The sequence below is a fragment of the Cyprinodon tularosa genome, unplaced genomic scaffold (genome assembly GCF_016077235.1).
Source record: "Cyprinodon tularosa strain WSP-4 unplaced genomic scaffold, ASM1607723v1 ctg32, whole genome shotgun sequence".
NCBI lineage: Eukaryota > Metazoa > Chordata > Actinopteri > Cyprinodontiformes > Cyprinodontidae > Cyprinodon > Cyprinodon tularosa.
This window is the reverse complement of record NW_024039030.1, coordinates 931,409-949,508: the sequence shown is the minus strand read 5'-3', so window position 1 is coordinate 949,508 and position 18,100 is coordinate 931,409. Positions and strand designations below refer to the sequence as shown.

At 37.6% G+C, this 18,100-nt stretch overlaps 2 protein-coding genes across 3 annotated transcripts; both read left to right on the top strand.

The window, feature by feature from the left end:
* The first annotated feature begins 172 nt into the window (after positions 1–172).
* On the top strand, positions 173–9,026 carry eif4ebp2 (eukaryotic translation initiation factor 4E binding protein 2). The gene is made up of 3 exons (XM_038293030.1): positions 173–503; positions 2,314–2,493; positions 7,257–9,026. Exons 1-3 carry the CDS (start codon positions 371–373, stop codon positions 7,286–7,288), a joined length of 345 nt encoding a protein of 114 aa, XP_038148958.1. The 5' UTR covers positions 173–370; the 3' UTR covers positions 7,289–9,026.
* A 1,650-nt stretch (positions 9,027–10,676) lies between these two features.
* rps24 (ribosomal protein S24) lies at positions 10,677–15,798 on the top strand. Of its 2 annotated transcripts, XM_038293098.1 has the most exons (6): positions 10,677–10,795; positions 11,962–12,027; positions 12,111–12,320; positions 14,382–14,495; positions 15,231–15,253; positions 15,713–15,798. In XM_038293098.1, the coding sequence occupies exons 1-5, from the start codon at positions 10,793–10,795 to the stop codon at positions 15,234–15,236; spliced, it is 399 nt and encodes a 132-aa protein (XP_038149026.1). In that variant the 5' UTR covers positions 10,677–10,792; the 3' UTR covers positions 15,237–15,253; positions 15,713–15,798. The 2 variants fall into 2 exon arrangements, with proteins under 2 accessions (XP_038149026.1, XP_038149027.1); XM_038293099.1 differs by lacking the exon at positions 15,231–15,253 and having other exon boundaries at positions 15,713–15,788.
* The last annotated feature ends 2,302 nt before the right edge of the window (positions 15,799–18,100 follow it).

The window sequence follows — 18,100 nt, the reverse complement described above, 5'->3', positions numbered from 1 at the left end:
TGAATATAGCCTGTTTTTTTGTTTTTTTTTTGTTTTGTTTTTTTTTCTAAGAAAGAAAAGTGAAAATTCCTACTTGAAAATTTAAATTAATGTTTTTGTTCAATAAAAAAAAAGGCTAAATATAAAGAACCATGTTTGTGACGTTGCGCTCTGAACGTCATTTCCGGCCGCAGCTCGTCGTGCTTCCTGCCTTGCTGAGGGAGTGGACGGCGCTGACGGCTGGGAGGACGAAAGGAGAGCCAAGAAAGCTTTCGGGAAGCTGTAAAAAAGCAGGGAACGGCCCGGGTTTCCACCGTCCGTCGGGAAATTAGCACCACAGTTTTCTGTAGCTGCTGAATTTGTCACCGAACAGGCACCAGAAGAAAAAAAAATGTCGACCAGTCGTCAGCTTAGCGAGAGCAGGGCCATCCCGACCAGGACGGTGTTGATCAACGACACAACGCAGCTACCTCATGACTACTGTACCACCCCTGGAGGCACTTTATTTTCCACCACTCCTGGAGGTGAGATAACCCCTTTTAATGTGTACATTCATTAGATTTTACTCCTTCTATCTCCACTAAGTGGTAGTTGTCTCAGAGAGCGTGGCCTAGGCTGCCTTGTCATCCTGATCAAAACAAAAACAAAGATTTAGACCCGCCTCTTTGTTCCCTAGCTGCCTCCTGATTGGCTGATTAAGAGCGCAGAGATTCTAATAGTTTCTTTCACAAGGTTCTCATATATCTAGAATTTGTCATTAATAGGTGATTCTGTTATATTGTAACATATAGCAATGGTTCAATTTAAGCCAAATTATAAAAATGCCGATTGCTAAAGATGAGCTATGAACTTTTAAACAGTGTTACCAAAAGTCTACTCTGTGGCACAACTTCACCTTGTTTTAATGATCAGAGGGAGAGAAATTATTAAAATTATTTATTATTATTTCTAAAGATCAGACCTGCTGATTTATCAACCTCTCATGAATCCCTGACCCTGGGCACCATCTACATCAAGCTACACTGTGCAGTGATTTATTTTTCTCCTGTGACAGTACATGGAAATATGGTGCTTTTCTTTGTAATTTAAAAGAGCCACCTAAACAATTATATAAACATATAATGACATGTGTTAGGGTTAGGGTTATATCTCTGTTAGGTTACTGTAAAAACTATTACTGTAAAATATTTACATTTTTGAGAGTATTTGTGAACTTTGAATATTTACATTTAAGGGTAATAAGCTTTGCATTAGTATTTTTCCTGCTTCACAAAGGTAGGCTGCAGCTTGACAAAGCCATGATGACAATTAGTTTACATTCAAGTAGTATGCAGTTCTTCATATATACGCACAAACATTAATTTAAAAACAGATTGTATCGGTATTGGTATCTGCGATAGTGCACAGCCAGGTATCGGGTATTGGGTCAAAAAATGGCATTGGTGCAACACTAGTATTATCTATGTACTAAAAACACTGAAATCATAATATTTCCAAAATAGCACACTAGTAATCCGTGAGAAAGTTTAGGACTTGTCGAGATGTTTTTATTCTTTCCCAGTTTTAAGCATTATATATTTGACATTATTTTCCCAGCGTTTTTATTGTCATAACATTGCTACAAGTACAGAGCAACGAATTTCACTCTTTGCATTTAACCCATCCCCTTGGGGAACAGTGGGCTTCCTTTTGCAGTGCCCGGGGAGCAGGATGGGTTTTAGGGTCTTTTGCTCAGAGACCAGGAGTGGCAGTCTGTGGGAGTGGGTTTTGAACTCACAATCTCTGGAATCCAAGCTCCCCCCCTTAATGTATCACACTGTTTCATTAGGGGAGCACATTTCTGTGAATTAAAGCGTATTTTCTGAATTCGTTCTTGCAAATCTTAAGTTTCTTAAACAGAAATAACAGTATGAATTCTTTAGTTTTAAGGTTTGTGCTTGTTGAGCAGGGAAACGTGATTAATATACACCTTCTTTACTTAAAAAAAAAGTAAAACAGTAAATGTTGGATTTTTGCTTTTTCAATTTTATTGAATAAGATAAGACTTTCTTGTCTTTAACCACACCCTGGATCGTTTGTGGACAACATAACTATCATGAAATCTCTACACAACAATAAGCATGCAAACATGTACTCTATCCATATTTTTAACTGTTTTATAACTTGCAAGCTTTTACATTCCATCCTGAGAAAACTGAAGAAGTAAGGATTCAGTGTGTTCCTTGAGAGCCGGTTAAATGTGTGTGAACAGGCTCTTGCTGCACCCTCTCAGAGTATTTATCATGCAATTGGGAGGGGAGATCAGCAAAATAAACCTCATGTGTCTCCTGGCAGGAACCCGGATCATTTACGACCGCAAGTTTCTGCTGGACAGGCGTAATTCCCCCATTGCTCAGACCCCTCCTGCACACCTGCCTGTCATCCCTGGAGTGACCAGTCTACATGTTCTGAATGAGAACCAGAAGAACGAAGCCAACAACCACATCAAAAACCATGAGGGCAAGCCCGCTACAGGTGGGAGTTACACCAAAAGACTCTCATCTCTTTTGTTTTCTAATGTGTTACATCTATTTTTTGAAGTGGCAACATTTAGGTGAAAATAACTGAACAAGATGATCATAAATCCAATTGGCTTGCCAACTTGAATGACCTACATGGACAGACCAGGTTTAAAATAGAAACCTGCAGCTTTTGACGTGATGTTAAGGCGTATGCCAGTAGGTCAAACTATTAGCAGGAGAAAAAACATTTCAGGAAACAGCTGAAAATAGCTATATGACAATCTGAAAGGCAGTTGCAACATCACAGCCTGGAGGTGATAAGGAAACAAGCTGAGCAGCATAGCCGTTTTTGTCATGCACGCATAAGGCATTGTTCTAGTTAAAGTTACTGTTATTAATCAAGTCCCAGCTTGTGTGTTTGAAAAAGACAGTTTAACAAACTCGATTCAGTCCCATTCATTTATATAGCAGCAATTAAATAAAAGCACATCATCTCAAGCTGGACTGTGATAAATAAAAATCGATTTTCCAATTTTTGACTGATTCTCACATTGATTCATAAAGATCGATTTAAAAAAAAATGCATTTTCCACTGTTCTTACAGCCACCAATAACTACTATTGCTTCATTAATTTACAGATGATTGTTAATGCAATATTAGTATCAATTTGTTGCATAACTACATGCATGTAGCATGTAATACATCTAATGGCTAAAAAGGCATTTAATAATACCTAAGTTTAATAAAAACTTTGAGATCAGACCCAAATCAACTGAGAAAGAATCAATTCTAAATCTTGAGAATCAGAATTTAGTCAGTTCTTATACTTCAGTCAACACCTGGCTGTGATCTAGAAGACCTTTAGAGAAACATTCGGTTACATTTTAGAGACAAAATGGTTACCGTATTTTCACGACCATAAGGCGCACCGTACTAAAAGGCGCACTCTCAGTTATGTGTCCCATTTCTGTATTTAACACACACATAAGGCGCACCGGACTATAGGGCGCGTTTTTTTATATACCGGTACATGTCCTCTACTACCTTTAAATACCTCTACTGCGTATTTAAAAATACAGCGGGGGCAAAACTGAGTATGATTGTGCTTTATTCATGTATTTATTACAAAGTATTAATCAAACCTGGCAGCTGGCCATGAGACGGACACATCGCAGATGACACAGCGCTGTGATCACTCCTAAATTAACTTAAAATCCTGAAACCTGCCGACGGAATATGTTCGCTTTTATTAACGGTATCCTGGTGCCTGCAGCTAAAATTATTTAGATGAAAAACACCTGCCAGCAGCCGCCGGTGAACTTGGAGGCTGCTGATGAAGAGATTTCTGCTGTCGGTGCACCGCTGGTATGTGGGGGTCTGAGCGCCTCCGACAGAAATAGATAATCTGGATGAACTGACTGCAATTATGAAGTTTTCAGGTGGCCTTTCTCACTTAAAAACATATTAAAACTACTTTATTCCCACTGATCACAGCAAATATAGCTGCAAGATTTAGATTATTTAGATGAAAAAACACCTGCCAGCCACCGCGGTGAAGAGGAGGAGACGCGCCCAGAGGCTGCTGTTGAATTAAGTTTTCAGGTAGAAAAATAGAGCGGGAGCAAAACTGAGTATGATTGTGCTTTATTCATGTATTTATTACAAAGTATTAATCGAACCCATCAAAGTCATCATCCTCTGTTTCTGAATTAAACAGCTGCGCTAAATCAGACATGCCAATTTCCCCTTCTTCGCTGTCAGTCACTTTCCGTGCAGCGCAGCTCCTCAGAAATAATGCCGGCTTTTGCAAAAGCTTGAAGAACAGAGCCAGCAGACACGTTAGTCCATCTGCAATCCATCCGCAAACGGTGGCGTAACTTGCCCGGCGCTGCCTTCCACTTATCCTGAAACTGTGGTCTCCGTCTGTCATCCATCGCTCCCACGCCGCTCGCAGCCTTACTTTGAACGGGCGCTTCACACCGACGTCGAGCGGTTGAAGTTCCTTTGTCAGACCCCCGGGATAACGGCGAGCACAGCGTCCATTTGATTCACCTTTTTTTTCACATCAGCTGTGAGATGGGCACGCATGGAGTCACATAAAGCGATGGTGATGCGTGGAAAAAAACCACCTGGTCTCCTCACATAGCCTACACCTCCCTCAGCCACGCTTTCATCATCTCATCCATCCAGCCCTTTCATTTGCTTTAAAATCATTTGTCATCAGAGCGCTGTGTCTGTCTCGCTGTCAGCTCCCAGATCAGCTTCTCTGATTGGTTGATGCGGCGCTTCCAGCAGCAAAACTTCAATTTTTTCCATCTCGAGCAGCAGCAGCGCGTTGGCGGTGCGCTCCCGACTCGCTGCTTCTGCTGCACCTGCTGCGCTGCGGGACCTTTTGCTGCGTCTATACGCTCGTCAACCGTTGACTTTGCATGTAAACTCGCTGCTTCTGCTGCACCTGCTGGGTCCGGTTCACAGCGAGCACAGCATTAATTTGTTTCATCATGTTTTTCACATCAGCTGTGAGATGGGCACGCATGGAGTCAGATTAACAGCGATGGTGTGGTGATGAGTGGAAAAAAAAACACCTGGTCTCCTTACATTCAGCCACTCTTTTATCATCTCCTCAATGAGGTGGTCTCAAAAGTCGCAGTTGCAACACACAGGGCGCACCGCACCATAGGGCGCACCGCACATTTTGAAGGGAAAAAAAGACGTTTATGTGCGCCTTATAGTCGTGAAAATACGGTAGATGTTTTCTATCTAAGAAACCCCAGCAGGTTGCATCGAGTCATTGGCTGCAGATAGCAGACGTTCACTTGCATTGGGATGTTGACCGTGCAGCAATCCCATAAATTGTTTATAACTGAGCTGTTAGTTGCACAGTATTTATTGACTCAGTAAACGTTTTCTACATATATGGTGTGTTTTTTTGTTTTTTTTTTTAAACATTTTTTTTCTATGTAAATTAGCTGCTTTTTTATTTCTATTTTATCTTGACAGTTTTAATCATTTCTAAGGATGTCATTCCTTAATGACTACACAATGTTTTCTGAGTTTTTACCTTTTATGCTCTTTTTTTTATGTATAACCTCATTTGTACCTGCATGCCTCTATTTTTTATTGCTTGGCTGCTGACTTACTCTCTAAAGTAAACATCTGTACATTGTACACGTTACACAACGCCTTTAAAAGGACTGACGATTTCCTGGTGTGACATGGAGCAGTAAATTTGAAGAGAAAAAATGGCTTCTGTTGGGAGAACTAAAATATTGTGTAGATATTTCATAATTTGTTTCCCTGCAATTTATAACTATCAGGTGAACGTAATTTTGATTGGATAGATGCCGCTTCCATAACAACATGACTGTCAGCATCTTTAACAGTTATACCTCCTTCTACAGGCAGCTGTTCTCAGCATGTGTATCTAATGTGTCTTGCACCTGTGTGCAACTGTTAAGGATTTTTAATCAGATTAAACATATACTTTCATTATTTATTCTTCATTAAAAAAGTAACACTTTTTATTACTTTTTTAGAAATTCTGAAAAGCTATTATTTCTGTTTTGAGTTCTGTTACCTCAGTCCTTCAGTTATGTCAGAATTTGTATTTGAATCACTTTGTCCTAATATGAATAAAATAGAAATTTGTTTTCTCTAAGTGGGGACATTGGTGTAAAGAAAACAGTCACCTCCATAAAATGCACACACAGACAAAAATAAAACTTGCAACACATCTAAAAATAGATTTTAAGAAGAGGAACATAGTTAATTAAGGAGCTGCCGTGACAGGCGGCCATTCAGGCTTTCTAATGAAGGTTGTGCCGATTGATTCCTCATTAACCATCAGGACTTAAAGCTACAGTGTGTAATAATTACAGGGATATACAGTCAGAAATGTAATATATTATACATAACTATGTTATTTATCATCATCTACAAGCTCAGCCTCTTAACCTTAATCTTTGCGTTGCCTTAGAATTCGTTATTTATAATTACATAGGAGCGGGTCTCGCAGCCATGGAGGCAGACATCTTTGCGCTACGGCAGCCCAGAGCCAACAAACTAGCGATTGCGAGATCGCCCATTACGCTCGAAAGTAACTACGGCAAGTTGAGAGAGATGAACTGAGACGGTACTGAAATCTATACCCTACACAGACTAATGAAATACTATCTTTAAAATGATCTATGTAAACAAACCTCATCACTTGAGAAGGTAGGTGATGCGGACGTCGTGGAAGACATTCTCTATTATTCGGTAAAAATGGGGACTAGATGAAGCCTCCTGAGGCCCTGGGGCTTTCAGTGATGCTTTATTTGCTCTATGCTGCCATCAAGTGGACAATAAATATAAAACAGGCATTGGGATTATAATTGCACGATTTTTTTTTTTTTGTAGGCTTCTCTTTATATTGAGTAAATAACTAAATAGTATTAGTTGTAAACATGAATCTTTATGATACAATTGTCTGAACTATGAACAAGGGCTGTGATCCTCAGGTCTTGCAATCCATTTTTCCTCTTTCTTCTGGAAAATGACTGGAAATCTAGAAATTGTCACTTCATGCTGATGCTCCTTGTATGCCCTCTGGTACAAGCTAAAGCTTTTTCGTACACATTTCATCGAAATATCTGAATGATACCTGATATGGGACATGAATTCTGTCTACTGTAGCAGCATTTAAAAAAGGCTCCTATATTTCACTTTTGCTGCTCATTGTTTATCGTTATTTATGAAATAATAAAATTTCTCTCTGCTTTTCTTCTATCTTTAAGCTGAAGACGCCCAGTTTGAAATGGACATCTAACCACCTGGATCCGCACCAGCTTAAGAAAATAACCTGGCACTGAATATGCCAGTGGCTTGGCTTGTAGTAACCAATGTTGTGAGCCCTCATGGCAGCCATCTTTGTTAGCTCTTTGTCTCACTGCTGGGTGTAATGTGTGTAAACCCAGTATGATTTAGTATACCATACATTCACATAATTAGTGGCCGAGTCAGAAAATTTGGCTTTGTCTGACTGAAAAAAATTTTTTTTGAGTAATAATTTTGAATTTAAGAGGGACCTCAATATTTTGCATCCAAATAATTGTTAGTTTACAGCTTTCTGTTAGAAAATCATCATTATTCCATATTAATTTAAGTAAGAATTGGTACTGTTTTGCCCCTAGAATTGCTTAAAAGCATTGATATTCTTCCATCTTTGTTTTTAAAGACTCGATTTAGCACGTCATTTATGTGATAATCCTTACTTGAATAACTCTAGGATCCATAACCGGGTGGATCTTTTAGTTTCCAGTTATTAAAACGAATGCTGTTATTCTTTTTTTTCCATTGTAGAATATTTTAACACCATTCCAAGATTATAGTTTAAAATGTCCTAACACTTGGCTGCTAAATTTACTTCAGAAATTTCCAGGTGAAATTTTTTTTTTAACAAATTTTTTCAAGAATTTATAAAATTTGAGATGATCGGATGATTAAATTTTAATTGATGCATAAAACATTTGATAAATTTAAACTTAAGTTTCTAAAATAAAGCCCAGCCTTCGCTCAGATCAGTTCTAATAGGAGGAGGTACATGGAAGAACATGGCTGGTTTGGAAATCTTCAGACATCAAATGGGTTAATATTCCTCTTTACACTTTTTGGTGGTATAAAAAAACACACAACACTTGAATGAATTGAAATGTTTTATAAACATTTTATATTTAAATATGATTTGTTAGTATTGGGGCTTTACTAAGGTGTTCCATCTGTCCAAGCCTTTTTAGATTTGTTGTCAAGGAAACAGAAAACCCTGTTTGCAGTGGGCTCTTAAAGATGCTGTCCCTATCCAAACATCAATCTCTTTGACATTATTATTTTGATGCATCCTGCCTGCCCATGCCTTATCTAACATGAAATGCAGTGACCAGTTTTCTTGCCATCGATTTGTACTTTCCGACAGATGTTTATTTTTTCAAAGCGGCATTGAAACAGGTTATCTGTTGCTCCACCAGAGGGCAATGTATTTTAGTTTCTTGGTAATTTTCTTACTCAGATTAGTGTGAAGTTTTGGAGCGTGATCACATTAAGTCATTAAGAGTCAATGGTAAAAGTGCCACTCCTCCATTTTAACCCAGTTATTACTCTATTTGTTTTACCCCTAGGTTCTTATTGGCAAAGACATGAAGAAACAGATACTGTTTTTATTCTATTTTATTTCTCTCCATTTGACTGGGAACTTTGTCAAATATTTTATATTCCCTTTAGCTTTGTAATTACCTTTAGCAAGTCTGGTGAAAAATTAACTCACAGGTTGCTTAAAATTATCTTAACATTTCACCTTTTGGCCGATAAGTCTTCATGCTGAGGCATCACAGGTGGCAAATTAATTTCCAATCAATTTAATTCAACGACGAGGGCTTAACAATATTTGTTGAAGAAAATTAAAGACAAACTTACTGTAACCTTCTGTTCTGATTTCAAAATAACTTTATTTCAAAGAAACTCCAATGAAAATGGACACCGTTGCTGCAAGATCAATAAAATTCTGAAACAGATTCTGTCTTCCTGTTTTTTGTTTTTTTCCAAAATTTCTGCACATGCAAGATATTTTGCAGCACTGAGCATGATAAAGAATAAATGTTTGGAGATGTTTATCTCAGGTCCTGATGGAATAATGGTTAAGTAAAAGAAAACGACTGAACCTGACTTGGGGAAAGCTATTCTGCCTGTATTGGTAAAAGGGTAACAATTGTGAATTTGCATGGTGTTACAACAATTTAATCCATGCAGTATAATGTTTGTAAAGTTATGTGAGGTTGTATTAGATTATTTTAGTGTTTTTGCATTCTTTCCTTTGCATTCTTTCATTCCTGTTAAGTGAACATACTGAATTCACTCAAATTGCAGTAACTATTTTTTTAAAAATGACCTGGAGAACACGTCTTGCTGAAATGTAAATCAAGGTAAATAAGGTGGACTTGCTTGAGTTTAGCAAATTTTTGAGGGCTGGGATTTTTTTAGCAGCTGCGGTCCTATGATATCTGTGGAAATTACAATATTTTAAAAGGAAAGGAGTCCCACAGCCGACTGGCAATTCTGTGATTGTGTCTCCAACCGTCCAAGTGAAATGGACCAGGAGCTTTACAGAGGCTCATCAAAATAAAGACAAATTGGATATTAACTCATTTTTGCTTAACTAAACTCAGGAAATCTGTAATATTTGGGTATACATTCTTAGAGTTTTCTGTAAATATTTACAGTCCACTGAAACAGACAATGTCATCCATGGCATGCCTTCTTCTGTTAGATATCAAGTCAGGTTTATTGATGTTCCTGAGACACCAGTCTTGCAATATTGTATATTTTTATATTTCATACACAATTCATATATGAGTGTGATCTTTTAAAATTTTAAAAATTTGTTTTACCTACTTTGTGTCCATTCTAGGGCTGCACCTAAGCATTATTTTGAAAATGACTAATCTGTTGATAATTTTTTCGATTAACTGATTAATAATCAGATAGCCAAAGGTTCCTTAAAGAAGACTTTTTGCAAAATTAACCCAGGTGAGACTAAAACTTTTCCACTTGAGGAGTTCTGGACAGGGCATATTGACAGATCAAAAAGAATTTTATCTTAAAAGCAAAATGTTTTTTATTATATTGGTATAATTGCTGCTCAAGGTAAGTTGCTCTGTCAGCTAAAGGCAATTAGTCGATTACTAAGTTAGCTGACAATTATTTGAATAATTGGTTTATCCGATTAATTGTTTCCACCCTAGTCAGTTCCTCCGAAGATTTTTGTAAACATCAGTTCATTTTGCACATGTTTTTATTTTATGTTATTTTTCGTGTGGTTGGAATAGTTTTTCAGGTTACTGATTAAATCAGTGAAATAAATAAAATGAAAAATAACAGCTTTTTTCAACGTTTCAGATAATGTAGATCTCTAACTTAATACTATAAAACTATAAAAATGCTTAATTCTAAATAAACTATTGTAATTTTTATAAAATAGATTTGTTTAGAATGTTTCCCAACATAATTTTCACAAATTTAATTTTTTTAAAATTAGGACTTATTTACCTGTATAACTTGTTAGTCAAGTAAGCCATAAAAGCTTGTGGGGGGAGTAATCATCTCATATATATATGAGTGTGAAAATGCTAAAAATATACTTTTACTAAATACATACGTAGATTTGCGTATTTTACGTCAGGCAGTACCACTGCACTCCCTCTTTGGTTTTGTGCAGGCATTAATCCGGGCACCCGCTGGTCCTTCCTCCTCTTTTACGTCCCTGAGCGAGGCCGGCGTCAAAATGGTGAGTGTTGGAGAGAAAACTACAACTAAAATCCGTATAATATCAAGGGCATCCGTACACCAACACATCTGTTCAACATATTATATGATAGTTCTCACTTTCTTTATAATAACTTGTCAATATAGGTCAGCAATAAAAAGTTTAAGCAACGTTTATTAACACAGTTTGAAATGTAGCAAATCTGATCACTGCCTGGCTAATATAAACGCCTGTTCTCCCTGCTTTAATCGAGTTTCAATAATTTTTGTCATATTCGCCGTCACAATTAAATCGGATATGTATCCCCTGATTTGCGGAGTTTTTTTAAAGTGTAAGATCTTCGTTATCTCGCTAAGCTAATGTTAGCGTCCACAGTGATGCTAATAGCGCGGCCCATGTGTGAGAACATGTTAAAATAACTAGAGCTGCTGCAGCTGGTTCACTCAAATATAGTAATATAGCAGTCTGGCTATGAAAGAACTTGATATCAGTTAATTTTTATTCCAAACTACCAGAGATTGGTAATTCCTAAGGTAATACTTCAACGTATTTGTACTTGTTAAGTGCCAAGTAGTAAAAATCTGTTAGAAGTATTGTCCTTAGTTGTAGAATTTGTAGACCTGTATGAACCTGATCAGTTTTGCTTGTACACTTTTATAAAGTCGTTGTCTTAAATCAGTGTATTTAAACAATCTGTTTAAGTGTAGGTGTATTTATCAGTTATAGAAGCCATATAAAATCAGAAAAGTCAAACTGCTTGTATGTTTAAAATAATGGCTGTGAGTTAGAAAATCCCAACAGAAAATATGTTGGCCTCTTTTGCAGCAATTGAATGATTAGGTTGTTTGAAGCCAACAACAATGTAATTGAGGTAAATATGTAGAATATAGCAGTGGAGGAGAAATTACATGTCTTTAATTTTTTTGCGACAGTTTATTTGCTCTTTTTGGTTGTCTAAACTCTTGTTTTTTTGTGCCAAAGTTAAGCTGCCTAATTCTTTTAAATGCATCAGATGCACCTACTGACTGAACTCCAGCTCCACGAGAGGCTCTTTACTTACTACATATTTCGGAAAATTTAACATCTTCAGGAATTGATAATTGCTAATGCTTTCCTCTCTGTCGCTTGCATCAAATTAAATGTACTGAATAAAGCTAACGGCTGCGGCTTCTTTTTCGCTTCCACAGAACGACACAGTAACAGTCAGGACCCGCAAGTTTATGACGAACCGACTGCTTCAGAGGAAGCAGATGGTAATTTCTCACATGTTCAGCCAGCATCTTCATAATGTGTCTTACAAGCAAGATGTTCATTCTTCGCTTTTATGTCTTTGTAGGTTGTTGATGTCCTCCATCCTGGCAAGGCCACAGTCCCCAAGACTGAAATCAGGGAGAAGCTTGCTAAGATGTACAAAACCACCCCCGATGTTGTATTCGTCTTTGGCTTCAGGACTCAGTTTGGTGGTGGCAAGACGACAGGCTTTGCCATGGTCTACGATTCTTTAGACTACGCCAAGAAGAACGAGCCCAAACACAGACTTGCCAGGGTGAGTTTGGAACAATTTTCCTGTGAACCTCAACAGACTGAAAAAAAGGAGTATATTTTGGCGTTTCTACACAACTTTCAAGGTGGTGCTTAGCATTAAAGTACAACTTGATTTGAATAATTTTGTAGGTAAGGAATGTGGTTTTATGAAGTTTTTTGGTGATGAAAAAGGTGGTTTCATCTGTGTGCTTAAATTGTTTTTGAAACGACACAATCAGCATTGAGAACTTAAATAGCTTGACCTGTTCTAGTAGAAATCTTGGCGTTGAGGCTGATTTGAATTTAAGATTTCCCTTTAGTTGTGCAGTTTAACTTAAAGAAATTACTGACTCATATGAAGTATGCTGCTGTTGGTGCATGTATGTATTGCAGACATGCAGCTAAAATTCCAGGATTTTTAGGTATTACTGCAAGCCTTTCTGCTGCTTTTCATACCTGTAAGTCTTATGTGCCTGCCTGCTCAGTCATTACTGCACCAAAGCAGTTTGCCGTTTGAACTTGAAACTGTTTTTTAACGTAAGGCTCGGTCCACTTACAGTATGGGGAATGTTGCGTCACTGTCTTGAGGTGTCTTCAGTTCCAGACCTTGAGGCCTGGTGTTAATGTTAATGTTAATGATGCATCTCCACTGGAATGTACCTGAATCAAATATTTAGGCCATTAGTAGGACTCTTGTTAAAAATGAACCCATACTGAGCAGTTAATTTGAATATTTAATTTGGTCTGGAAGCAGAGGTGCATCTAAAAGGTGCAGGATGCCTCGAGGACTGGAATTGAAGACCCCTGTTATAGAACGTATTTGAGACTTGATATTGGTTAGATAATGTTTGATATCAGGACAGTCCCCCTCCTATTGATCTGTTGTCAGCATATTCTTTTCAGCTTAAAATCAGCCTAAAGTTTCCATAGTGTATTAAGGCGTTTGTAAAACTCTGGGATTAGATACAAAGCAAAAATAATCTCAGGAGTATAGAGCAGAGACCAGAAGACCATCTAATCTGGATTCTTTTAGTTACCCTTTTCAGTAGAATCTAAAAAGGATAATGACCTGCTACGTGGCCTCAATTAAGACACTCAACTTTTTCAGATGGGTCACAGCGCTCAGTCAGAAGGAAATTCACACCTTTTCTTTTTTTTTGGCAAGCTGTTGCTAGATTGCACAGGTAAATGCTCCTATTAGCTGTGATTACCAAAACAATTTACAATTTATATCGGTTCCTAAATATTGATTGTTTTGGCCATAGATTGGTAAATAATGCATGTGTCACTTGGCATTCACGGCTCACACATTTAGGTTCACTACTATCACTTTATTAATTTGCTGTTCCATGTTAATATATCACTAGTATCTATATTTTGCATAACTAAGCACTCACAGTCAAACATATTTGACGGTAGTAATCAAATTTGAGATTAAAACAGATTCTAGATCTTGATAATCTAAAACCAATTGGTTCTTGAAATTTTAATGGATAACTGGCCCTAATGTTTGCATGCTTAAAATTTCTCAATCGAATTGAAAAACAAATAAAAAAAAACAGATTGCTCCATTATATGAAAATAATAGGAATAGCATAGCCTATTAGACTAAAAATGCGCCAAATTGAACATGCTGATAACATGTAGCCACCTTCAGAGGGGTTTGTGTTGAAGCACGGACACCTAGGTCAGCTTTACCCGAGCATCATAACTCAATCCTGATGATAGTTTCCATCCATGTTGATCAGATTTTCAATTGACATAAACCAACCTTCGCAGGCAGATTACAATTTCATTATGATCCTGATGAATCTGATCAGATTCTGAATTGCATTTTTGCGCAACACTTTTTTTTTTCTCCCCAGCTGTTTATTCAGATTACTCGTGTCCAGGTAACCATATCTAGATTACCAGGGGCATGAGTAAAAGTTTTGGGGTTATATGACCCTCTAGTGACCTTTGTCAAGATTCCTTCAAACTTGACAGCTGAATTAGAAGCACTTGTCTGGAGTGTAAAGTAAACCCTGTGTATGTTGATAATGAAGAGCTGTGATGGTAATTGTTTTTGTTTTTTTTTTCTTAGCATGGTCTGTATGAGAAAAAGAAGACCTCAAGGAAACAGCGCAAGGAACGCAAGAACAGAATGAAGAAAGTACGAGGCATCAAGAAGGCCAGTGTTGGAGCTGCTGGCAAAAAGGTATTGTGATAATGAAACACATTAGTCCTATTATTCCAGGAGATTGTCCTTACTAGAACTTGTGATCTTCTGAAGTCAGTTCCTTTCATATCTATGCTTTTTCAAACATCTTTAAGATCTTTTTTTTTTTCACTGCTTTTCACTATTTTAATTTCTTCCTCATCTTTCCAACTTTATCTCAATGTCTTCGGGAACTTTAGAAGGTAAATGTATCCCATAAGAGGATTAACTGCACTGTGCTGATAATCCTGGCTTGATAGATGGCAGCTAACTCCTGCCTTTGTCTAACAGAGAAGCCAGAGTGCTTTTCCTGTTGGATGTAAAAGTTGCATCCAATGTTGAAATATCTGAGCCATAGTTTGTCAGCGAGCTAAATCCCCTCCTGCTACTAATCAGTGCTACAGCTAAGCTAATGTGGTAGCTTTTAGTTTTGGACATCCCCTTGTGTAGTTTAGTAGTATCCTGTTCATCCCTCCACCCCAGTAAATTTGTAGATTTACAAAGCTGGCTTTCCTTAACGTATTTTACACGTTCACTTTGTTATTCTGGCTATTAGCTTAATTATTAATAATATTCTTGGCTGTATAATGACTTAGGTCCTGGGTGTGGTGAATGCAGCCTTTATGTAGGTTTATTCAGGGATATTTTCTATTACATGTTTAAACTTTAACATGTCAATTTTATTTTGTTCCACTTTTTGTTCCTCACTTTGCTTCCCATGGATTTCTTTTACAGAAATGAAGTTTTCAGTTTTGCAGGTATCAAAGTAGAAAAGCATGGTGTGCTGTTGTAATGCACATCCTAAACTGACAGCCATGAGCAGTGTCATGCATGTCACACTACTTTCCCAGTAGTTTTCCTCAAGTCTGTGTTCTCCTTTAGTTTAGTCTTTCTCTTCTATAATGTAATTATTTACTGGGCTTAACCCTGTCTTTGCTTAGATTCAAACAAAATATTTTTATTAATTGAAATCTTTAGCTAATTGGACCAAAGATGGAGTGCTGCATGTTGGTAAAAGGTTTTATGGTGTGTGCTTGTAGGGACGGGGCAACTGAATCTAAAGCTTGTGTGTGAATATTTAACTTTGAAACATGTCCTAAAATCTGATGAGCTTTACTGTTTGAAATAATTGTCTGCAAGTAACGAATACAAATTATCCTGCTGCTGTCGTCTGTTAAATTTGCTTTGAAACTAATGCTTCTGTTTTCTCCTTGCAGTGAGCCCGGACAGCCAGCGGGTGTCTTCATGCTCAAGATGTTCTTGTATATTGTCATCAAATAAAAACTTTTGGGGGAAAAAATGACCGACTACTGTTTGCTGGTATTGAATTATTTCTGCACAGATCACATTTTTAACCCTGTCTCTTAAATTTAAGCTTATAGATAATTCATATCCAAAATAGAAAGCTACTGATTGGGCTTAAATTAATACTTCTCTTAAAAGGTTACAACAGTATAGTTTAATCCAAGGTACAGTAATAATGAAACTAGATCCAGGGTCTTGGAGCAGTATTAAAAATAAAGAACTGGATAATATAATTTTCCAGGTGTGGACAAGTATTTAAAAAAAGTATAACAACCATAGGGTACCTTTTTGTTCCAATGATTCACTAAATCTTTTAAATTGCCACACATCTTCAATTTCCAATAACTTTACAGATGAGCCAATACCATCAAATGGGGTTTTAGCAACAAAACAGACCTTTTAAATCTGCAAAGTTACGGGATTTGTTTTGTCAAACAGTAACCAAGTAATTTGAACCATCCAGATATATTTTTTTTTTCCATAGGTTGCATTTTTCCAGTGGATGGTATGAAATTCATAGTTGCACCCTAAATATAGACAATCGTTTTAAACTTCGACATGAAGTAGATTTTTCTTTAAAAGCCTCATTCTTCCTGTTAACATTGATTAGTAACATGCATTAATAGGATAAAGAAATACTTCACATCAAGTTCCTGTAGGATGATTTTACTTTAGAGCAGACTGAGTAACAATTATTTGGTCAGAATTAGAATATTTGCTCAGATAACTGGCCTCCAGTCAGCAGCTAAACACCCCTTTAAAGGCTTTCACAAATCATGGTAAATGCTCCTGTCATTCCCACAATAGAGGATGGAATTGCAGAATCTTATGTGTGGTGTACCGTATGTAAATATTTAAATTGACTCCCTAATATGAGTTTCCCTCCTTATGTACAGGTGCTGGTCATAAAATTAGAATATCATGAAAAAGTAGATTGATTTCAGTAATTCCATTTAAAAAGTGAAACTTGTATATTATATTCATACATTACATACAAACTCATATATTTCAGATGTTTATTTTGTTTAATTTTGATGATTACAAATGACAACAAATGAAAATCTCAAATTCATCATATCAGAAAATTAGAATATTACTGAAGACCAATAAAAACAAAGGATTTATAGAAATGTTGGCCAACTGAAAAGTATGAACATGAAAAGTATGAGCATGTACAGCACTCAGTATTTAGTTGGGCCTCCTTTGGCCTGTATTACTGCAGCAATGCGGCGTGGCATGGAGTCGATCAGTCTGTGGCACTGCTCAGGTGTTATGATAGCCCAGGTTGCTCTAATAGTGGCTTTTAGCTCTTCTGAATTGTTGGGTCTGGTGTATTGCATCTTCTTCTTCACAATACCCCATAGGTTTTCTATGGGGTTAAGGTCAGGAGAGTTTGCTGGCCAATTAAGAACAGGGATACCATGGTCCTTCAACCAGGTACTGGTAGCTTTGGCACTGTGTGCAGGTGCCAAGTCCTGTTGGAAAATGAAATCTGCATCTCCAAAAAGTTGGTCAGCTGCAGGAAGCATGAAGTGCTCTAAAACTTCCTGGTATGTGGCTGCGTTGACCCTGGACCTCAGAAAACACAATGGACCAACACCAGCAGATGACATGGCACCCCAAACCATCACTGACTGTGGAAACTTTACACTGGACTTCAAGCAACGTGGATGAAGTGCCTCTCTTCTTTTCCTCCAGACTCTGGGACCTTGATTTCCAAAGGAAATGCAAAATTTACTTTCATCAGAGAACATGACTTTGGACCACTCACCAGCAGTCCAGTCCTGTTTCTCTTTAGCCCAGGCAAGACGCTTCTGACGCTGTCTGTGGTTCAAGAGTGGCTTGACACAAGGAATGCGACAGCAGAAACCCATGTCTTTCATACGTCTGTGTGTGGTGGTTCTTGAAGCACTCACTCCAGCTGCAGTCCACTCTTTGTGAATCTCCCCCACATTTTTGAATGGGTTTTGTTTCACAATCCTCTCCAGGGTGCGGTTATCTCTCTTGCTTGTACACTTTTTTCGACCACATCTTTTCCTTCCCTTCGCCTCTCTATTAATGTGCTTGGACACTGAGCTCTGTGAACAGCCAGCCTCTTTAGCGATGACCTTTTGTGTCTTGCCCTCCTTGTGCAAGGTGTCGATGGTCGTCTTTTGGACAACTGTCAAGTCAGCAGTCTTCCCCATGATTGTGTAGCCTATAGAACTAGACTGAAAGACCATTTAAAGGCTTTTGCAGGTGGTTTGAGTTAATTAGCTGATTAGAGTGTGGCACCAGGGGCCATCAATTTTGAACCTTTT

Coding starts and splice junctions, on each gene's coding strand:
- eif4ebp2 (XM_038293030.1), top strand. CDS start 371: ATGTCGACCAGTCGTCAGCTTAGCGAGAGCAGGGCCATCCCGACCAGG. Junction 504..2,313: donor ATTTTCCACCACTCCTGGAG/GTGAGATAACCC, acceptor GTCTCCTGGCAG/GAACCCGGATCATTTACGAC. Junction 2,494..7,256: donor TGAGGGCAAGCCCGCTACAG/GTGGGAGTTACA, acceptor TCTATCTTTAAG/CTGAAGACGCCCAGTTTGAA.
- rps24 (XM_038293098.1), top strand. Junction 12,028..12,110: donor TGCTTCAGAGGAAGCAGATG/GTAATTTCTCAC, acceptor ATGTCTTTGTAG/GTTGTTGATGTCCTCCATCC. Junction 12,321..14,381: donor CCAAACACAGACTTGCCAGG/GTGAGTTTGGAA, acceptor TTTTTTTCTTAG/CATGGTCTGTATGAGAAAAA.